General features: G+C 35.7%; 1 protein-coding gene across 1 annotated transcript; it reads right to left on the bottom strand.

Annotated features, from left to right (window-relative positions):
• Positions 1-978: 978 nt before the first annotated feature.
• LOC144440118 (dynein regulatory complex protein 12-like) lies at positions 979-8404 on the bottom strand. Its single transcript, XM_078129379.1, has 6 exons — positions 8280-8404; positions 6629-6700; positions 6131-6250; positions 5204-5296; positions 3775-3905; positions 979-2949 (listed from the first exon to the last, which is right to left on the bottom strand). Exons 1-6 carry the CDS (start codon positions 8341-8343, stop codon positions 2821-2823), a joined length of 609 nt encoding a protein of 202 aa, XP_077985505.1. The 5' UTR covers positions 8344-8404; the 3' UTR covers positions 979-2820.
• Positions 8405-8741: the final 337 nt, after the last annotated feature.

The following is an 8741-nucleotide window of genomic DNA, read 5'->3' on the forward strand; positions in this document are numbered from 1 at the left end:
GGCTGCCAAAATAATGGGAAGTTATTGGGTTGCCTAAATAACGAGAAAAGGTATTAGGCTGCCAATAACAGATTGAAGATAATGGGCTGGCAAAATAATGAGAAGTTATTGGGTTGCCTAAATAACGAGAAGGAATATGGTTGCCAAAACAACAAGAGAAGGAATTGGGTTGCTAAAATATCAAGAGGTATTGAATTGCCAAAATATGGGCTGCCAAAATAAATTGCCATCATTTTTCTGGATTTTTCATAAATTATACCTGCAGTGGTATAATTATATTATATCCTAATGCGTTTCTTCAGTCTATTGAAAGAAATATTTATAACCTAAGGGGCCTTGTCACTGACGCTAGGCAAGCAGTGATAAGGCCCCTTAGGTTATTTGCATTTTCCTTAGCTAAATAAAGAAAAAACATTAGGGAATAAAATATAATGATACCATGCATGAGCCAAGTTGAACAAACAAATATGTAATATAAACTCTGGTAATTCTACGTCATGACAACATGTGTCAACATCACTGGTTCTGCTGTGTTCGAAATGTGTGTCAAAATTGCCATTACTTTTCCCATTTTTTCTTTGATATAATATTGGAACTGGTATACTTAGTAATATCGATGGGTAGCCATGCCTTCCGTGTTTGGTATGCCACAGTGTATGTTATACCCCCCCCCCCCACACACACACCAGTATTCAACACTAGATTGTGCTATATTATCCACTTCCGGTTTGTGTTGTACAATGGGCAGTTGTGTTATTCTCCAATACTTTTCTTCATTCAGCCGGAAAATACTCTAGGGGTTGTCAGTACTCGTCTAGCTACTCAAAATGACAAAGCCCCTTAGGTCACTCATATTTTCCTTGGCTGAACGAAGAAAATATTGGAGGATAACATCTAAGTATACACAAAACCTACATTATTATTCAGATATTATTATTTGTTTTTTTTATACAATATTTTATTTACAACTATTATACAGACTAGGATGGGAGAAGAAAATATTCTGTAAGACTTACTTTCTACAGCAGTACAGACAATGAAGATGACAACTGATTCGTGGCAAATATACAATGAATTCACAAAATAACATCATTTGTATTGGCATTTGTAATGTTTTGGTGCTGAGAGATTGTAACTAAACCTATTAATGTTACATATATTCAAACACTTGAAGTACACATGGTGAGGTGATAAGTGTTTTCCACTCAGGTGAAAATGCTTACATAAAGCCTTCAATAAACAGTTCTAGTGTGATTGGTGATGATATAGATGCATGCCGTTGGAGGGAGGTAAACACCGTCACTGTCTCCTGGTATTGTCAGCACAATTTATAGCATAGTTGGTGATTCCTGAACATTTTAGTTCATGTAGACTAAATAGGGAACTTGCAGTCCAAACTGAGCATGTTCAGATGCAAAGGACTATGGGATTATCTGTGGTTATCGTAAACCTACTCTGGAACTACCGATAAAATTAACCTCCCACAAAGATCAGGGTGACTATGAATTGATCATTCCTGGTTATAAATAATGTAACAATATTGTTTACAATGCTAATTTATTAGTATATATTATCACATTTCCCATGATGCAACATTCAACATGGCGGGTTTGCAAGTTCCCTATTATGTCATAGTATTAGCCACATATCAAGCAAGAATACCAGGTTGATTTTTGCCAATAGTAAGGAGTAGAATACTACAGCTACCCTTTATAATACCATGCACAAACCAAGATATTGACTTTGAACAGAAAATATGGATCATATACCCTGGTTGTTCTACACCACAACAACCAATGTTTCTGTCACTGGTTCTGCAGTATTCAAAATATGAGTCAAAATGTGCAAAATCGTTTCCCCCAATATTTCATGATTTATGCTTGACGAGGTACAATTATGTCATTCTCAATATTGTTTGGGATTCAGCTGTAAAATACTCATGGCCAAGGAGTTTGTCGCTACTTGCCCAGTGACGCATAGTGACAAAGCCCCTTAGGTCACTCACATATGATTCTCCTTGGCTGAATGACAAAAAATATTGGGAAACAATATCTAAATATGCAGCAAATAGTATTCAAAAAACATGTAAACTTGTCTTTGATATGTACTGGCACTATTATCTATGTGTTCATGTCAAATTTGGCTTAATCATAAAGACAAAATGGGATGCTTCTAAAGACTCTACATGCATATCTACCTAAGGAATGTGAGTTTGTAATAAGTTTATATAATTCACTCAAAATGTTATATGCTACTAGTCTCAGTTACTCAGTCGCTCACCGTTGGGGGCGCTGCCTACGAGACAACCCCAAACAAGAGTCTGGGGGAAATGAGATTTTCAACTCGCCAGCACTGGAATTAGCCTCTGGAGTAGTGCATCATGGGAAGTACTTCAAGTCCAACATTGCAGGCTGAACGATTTGGGTAACTTCGCTACAGATTACCACTTCTCAAGGGACTGATATATATATTAATTACAACAAAAAGGCCTTGTAAGCCCATTTTTTATGCTTGGAAGAAATGAACTGTGTGACTTCCGTAGAGGGGTAGTTGGAATCTCGTTTCCCCAGATTCTCGTTTGGGTGGTCTCGTAGGCAAAACCCCAAGTGGTGAGAGTCTGGGTAACCGAGACTAATGTGTTACTGGAATGGTTGGGATGGAAATAGAATGAAAGATTTGTTATGGATGGTGCTCTACATGGCTGTCATGGCAACAATGTGTGGAGCACAGACAACAATGAACCTTCAATCTAGGATGGAGTATACTAAATATCAACTACATCATAAGAAATAATGTAATAAAAATAACATCGTTAGGAGACTAGATGTCTAATGGGTTTAGTCCAAATTCTAGTAGAAGCTTCTTATTGTGTTCATGAATGTTTGTAGCTTGGTCTTGCCAACGATCTCTGGCTGCATCTACTTTGGCCATCATATTATCCAGAGCATCCTGTGAAAAAAAACACAATAAATGGGTGGTTTCAGTATATATTATAACAAAAGTTGTGTGCATTGTAAAAGACAATAGAGCTTCTATAACCTTTTTGTTCTATGTCATGATAAGCAATGTTATTAACTTGAAATATGAAGACTGTAAAACCGCTATGTTTTTCCAGATTTTCCATAAATTACACCAAAATAGGAGGTATAATTATAACTACACCCCAAATATTTTTCTACGCTGATAGCATATGTGTATATACAACTTGTAGTAACTTCAATACCCCCTATGTCACTTGTATTTTATGCTGATAGCATATGTATATAAAACTTGTAGTAACTTTAATACCCCTATGTCACTTGTATTTTATGCTGATAGCATATGTGTACATACAACTTGTAGTACGAATACCCCCATGTCACTTGTATTTTATGCTGATAGCATATGTGTACATACAACTTGTAGTACGAATACCCCCTATGTCACTTGTATTTTATGCTGATAGCATATGTGTACATACAACTTGTAGTACGAATACCCCCATGTCACTTGTATTTTATGCTGATAGCATATGTGTACATACAACTTGTAGTATGAATACCCCCATGTCACTTGTATTTTATACTGATAGTCACTCATATTTTCCTTGACTGAATGAAGAAAATGGGGAGAAACATACCTGTACATGTGTATTATAATACTGTTTCACATGGTCAGTTTCATTAGCAAATTTAAGCGGGTGAAAAATTCAGAAATTTTACTAGGGTTAGCCACTAAAACTACATGGATTCCTTGAATAAACTAGCATAAAAACCTACAATGGCAGATACTTACATGAAGGACGCCCTCATAAGACCGTTCCATACTATCTATTTTAAGTTGCAGTTCTTCAATCTTTTCATTTTTTTCTTTCGTAATTCTCTCTTTTTCTTCTGTGGTATTTTTCAGATCAAGCTCAGTATTTGCTGTGGTAGAGATGATACACAATATTACATTTTGACCTTCATATATGATTCAAATATAACTTGTTTTTAGTGAACTCATTGAGAGACATGGAACAGGTTTCTTAGTGTTCTCTCCAGGATTTCATCATGCCTTTGGTAGAGGTGGTCATCAAGATGAAAACATAAACATGTAACACAAAGGTCAATTCAAGCAAAAATACAGAGGTCAAATAACAATGAATGATTAGTCGGCATCTACATCGGATTTTAATAAGATTGGTAAGGAACAAATCAAATACCAGTCTGAGAGAATAAGCATCTGGAAAGCAGCCAATCAAATATCACTTCAAATCAATCTGATACATTCTACAATCTGGCAAGTAGCCAATCAAACATCACTTCAAATCAGTCAGATGGACTATTGCATTCTGGGAGGTATGATGTATTGCAATGCTTCTCCTAGTAGTAATTGGGTGCTAACATGCCTACATTTGGTAGGTACCCTGGTGAATGGAGTGGTGGTGATAATGGGAGGGGGGGGGAGATATCACATTCAACATCAGAATCAACAGCATGCAGAGAACACAATAAGAGCATAACTGTGTTTATAACTAACTAACAGTAATCCATGTTCTTATTAAGAAGACTTGGGCCACTGCTTGTCTTTGTCACTGCATGCCTGTAAATGTAATTCATATATACATCATGTGTATGTATCAGATGTTTAGGGTTTTAGATTGCCATACTACTAGTGTAAACTCTCTTTGCCAGTGACCCAATTTGTCAGCACAATTTGGGCACTCAAGGAAAATTTTGTGTGCGATAATGTAGATAAAATGCCAGTCGTGGTCCCATTGTCGAAAATGTGCTAGGACAGTAAACTGAAGTAAACTATTGGCATTTTTTCAAGACAACACTCCTCCTTACTCAAGTTGACTTCCTGAAACGAATGTTATATTTAATGAGTGTTAACATATTTTCTATAATTCTCCTTCTTAGGTGTGTACAAAAAAAAGTATGCATAGACCCATTTCTAACTGAGTGCTTGCTTACCTAACTTTATGTTCATTCTTTGCAATTCCCCTCCCAATATATGTACAAGTATGTATGTATGTATGTATGTATGTATGTATGTATGTATGTATGTATGTATGTACATGTGTATGTATGTATGTGTATGTATGCATCATTGCATGAATGTATGTACGTATGTATGTATGTATGTATGTATGTATGTATGTATGTATGTATATATATGTGTAAGAGTGTGTGTGCATGTGCGTGTGCGTAGACCCATTTCAGTCCGAGTGGTAACTTACCTAGCTTTAAGTTCACTCTCTGTAATTCTCCTTCCAAGGTGTGTATTCGGAGACCCATTTCAGTCTGCATGGTTTTATACTGTCTGGTCATGTCTACAGAGGTCAAAAACCAATATACAACAAGTTAATATCTTGTAACGATGTCAAATTTACAATTCTTGTCATATTTTTATACTCTTCAGTTTCAAACGTAGCTCTTTTTGAAGTCCTATCCATAAGAGTCATGGTTATTGTTGGTTTCTGCATATTTGTACCTGGTAGTTGTTATGACACATATCTAGAAGCTAACTGTGACATCCGTTGTTGTTTGTTTTTTTCAAATCACCCAGATTAGCTCAAATCATCCAAATTACCTCAAATCACCCAGATTAGCTTATATACCCCAAATTAATTCATAACACCTTGCTCAAATCACCTAATTTAACACAAACCACACCCACTGCTTTTAGTTCCCATGTCATTTTACCGGGGTTCCCCACCAAAATTATGGCATAACTTATGAGAAGCTATGCCAGTTTACCATATTCCCCCTTTCTGTTACCAGGGTTCCTAACCTTAGCAATAACACTAGTGATACATTCATAATTTTCTTCCAATACAAGAACAATATTTACACAAAGCTAGGTAAACAACCCATGGTCATCTTTTCAATATTCACTATATGTTTATGATGTTAATGTAACTGAAAGATACTGTTTTCTCTTGTGGGAGAGTAATACATATAACAGGCATGGGTTCATGACCTTTATTAGCAGTCTATCCCCTTGTCTTCATTATGTGAATTGGTTATTCAGTGTTGCTTCATTGATAGTCTACTGTAGTTCGCCCACATTTTTCTGACGTTGCCCCCTTCCCCCTTCCTTCAAAACTTGAGTCAAAAATCTGCAATAATGCAATAATGTAACATAAAAAGACAAATATAAATACCTGATGTAACATCTCTTTGGTCGATATGATGTTGTTCTAAATCATCTTTGGCTGTATTCATACGAATTTTCCATTCGTCACTGGCTGCCTGTGATCTTCTTGCTAGTTCTTTACGATAGGCTGGAACAAAACAAAAACAGATGTGTGACACAGGCTAGTTCCCTGTGCTAATAGGCAAAACAAAATCCAAATGTCTTACACAGATTTCATTTAACTTATAGCTTGTTAGTACATACACATATATGTTATTCAGAAAAGTGGTCATTATAGACCAAACTTTACTTGCCTAAAAGGTTCAATAAAACAGTCACTAACCGAAGTTGTCCTAAGTGACTATATATATATGTATGTCACTTACCTCAGTGCTCCATAGAAACTAAATTTCACTGATTGAAGTGGTTCCAACAGACTAAATTTCACTTTCTAAGTGGCACGGTTCACACCATGAAACCAATATAACACTTATCTAAGTGGTCATATGAGAAAATTTTTACTTACCTAGATGGTCCTTGAGAGCATCAATCTGATGAATGGTTTGTTTGTATTTATCTTCTATCGTCAATTCAACATCTTAAAAGGAAATAAAAAATTTCATTGAAATACGGTAATGATATGGAAAATGTGAATCACTCATAGTTTAAATTTGAATACTTGATTTCATACATACTTGCATTTATGATTAAATGAAATGTTTTAAACGTTACATAGAAATGTGTTACTAATAATTAGAAACTAATTACTAATTATATTAGTGTTCTTCCCACTGTAATAAAGCAGCGTTACTGTTCTCCCCTGGAGAAATTACAAGGAAGGCAGCTAATTTGCATATTAATTTAATTAATTTACATATACATGTTGATTTGCATATTGGTTTACATAGTGATCAGTATAATTATAATATGCATGTCTTCAAGTTACACTGGAAGAAACTCTGACATGTTTATTTTAACACATACACACATGTACATTGAGGATCAGACATTTCTCTTCATGTGAAAGTATTATTATGATTTTGTCATTCAAAGATTACTAAAGCTCAAGGATGGCAGCAGGCTTTTAAAGCATGGTAGAAACGTGCCAAGCATGGCAGCCTTGATAGCAAGGATGATGTTTGCACGATGCGTTCTCTAAAGTGGGGGAGAACTCAGCATGGTAGGAACCTGCCAAGCATGGCAGCCCTCGATGGCAAGGACTGTGTTTGTACTGTAATTTCTCTACAGTGGGGAGAACCACAGTACATGTACCATCCTTGAATTTTAGAAATCTTTGAAGAATATAACAATAATAATACTTTATTTCCATTAGATTAAAAATTATACAACTGAAGCTATAAAAACTGAGTGAACAACAAAAATACATTTGTCAATGAGCTTCAGGCAGATGTGGAAATGAGGACAAAAACAGTCGACAACACAACTAGTTTCAGTTTGACCTCAACATGAATGGTAAACACTAAAACAGTAATAATACTTGCACATCAAGAGAAATGGCTGATCCCTATGTCAATACGTGTATGTATAAATGTAAACATATCAGAGGATGCTAAGACAAGCATATTATATTCTGATTATGCAAATTACAATATTAAAACCCTCAAAACCATAACGAACCGCAGAACGCTACGCAGCTAGGGGGTATACTTCCATGGTTATACTAGAACTGAATTGGGAAAACTTTAGTGTGAAAAACCCGTTCTTATTTCATTACTTTACGGTTACTGGTAGGAGCAAATTATATGTGTACACATAGAAATAAATGTGGTCAATATTTTGTCTTGACGGTGAAATACAAATGTGACGTTTTAATATTCAGTTACCAGGGAAGCGAGAAAGGACGCGGCTCGTTACTATGGTCTATATCCACGTTATATAGGATGTTTATGTACGTGAATGATGAACAGTTGTTGAATGTAAACCAGGGGTGTTGTTTTTGTTAACAGGATTCGTTACGTCATCCAAATCTTGAGCTGAACAGGTAGGACGCATGTATCCGATTCGTATGAGCCCTGGAGTAAGAAAGCTGAAGGCCGAGACAGATACACAAATGCAATTTTGCAGCTGACGTTAGCGATTCAACAATCAATACACGACACACGTTTATGCAGAAACACAGAACACTCCAAAATCATACATCAATTGTCATGACTTACCATCCTTCTTCTTCTTTTTACCTTTCTTCTTTCCCTTCCCCTTTCCTTTTTTCTTTGGCGGCATTTTAAATGCCTCTCTTCGCGATTGACGCGACAGCTATGTTTTGAAATGCGGAATAAAAATGGCCACAAACTATGTACGCATGCGCATTAGTTTCAATACAGAAGCTGATACAGAATACCCACAGTCCTTTAGTGCCCAAGAAAAATGCCACTGTTTTCAAAGGAAGGTCTTCCAAAATCTGATTATCAGTTTAAAAGAACATATAGCATTCCATGATTCGGTTTAAAAATGAAGTTTCTTTTAACTTTCGTGCAATGAATTCCTGAATAAATTACAAAATCGCACAAAATATTATCTCAACTTATTCATGCCGTTCATTTAGAAAACTTGCAAACAAACTAGTTAACAGAACAATAAAAACAATGATATTGGGACACAGTTTCCTTCATACATTGACA

This window comes from Glandiceps talaboti, chromosome 9, assembly GCF_964340395.1.
Source record: "Glandiceps talaboti chromosome 9, keGlaTala1.1, whole genome shotgun sequence".
Classification (NCBI taxonomy): domain Eukaryota; kingdom Metazoa; phylum Hemichordata; class Enteropneusta; family Spengelidae; genus Glandiceps; species Glandiceps talaboti.

Coding starts and splice junctions, on each gene's coding strand:
- LOC144440118 (XM_078129379.1), bottom strand. CDS start 8,343: ATGCCGCCAAAGAAAAAAGGAAAGGGGAAGGGAAAGAAGAAAGGTAAA. Junction 6,701..8,279: donor TAAAAAGAAGAAGAAGGATG/GTAAGTCATGAC, acceptor TTTCCTTTTAAG/ATGTTGAATTGACGATAGAA. Junction 6,251..6,628: donor TGCTCTCAAGGACCATCTAG/GTAAGTAAAAAT, acceptor GTTTTGTTCCAG/CCTATCGTAAAGAACTAGCA.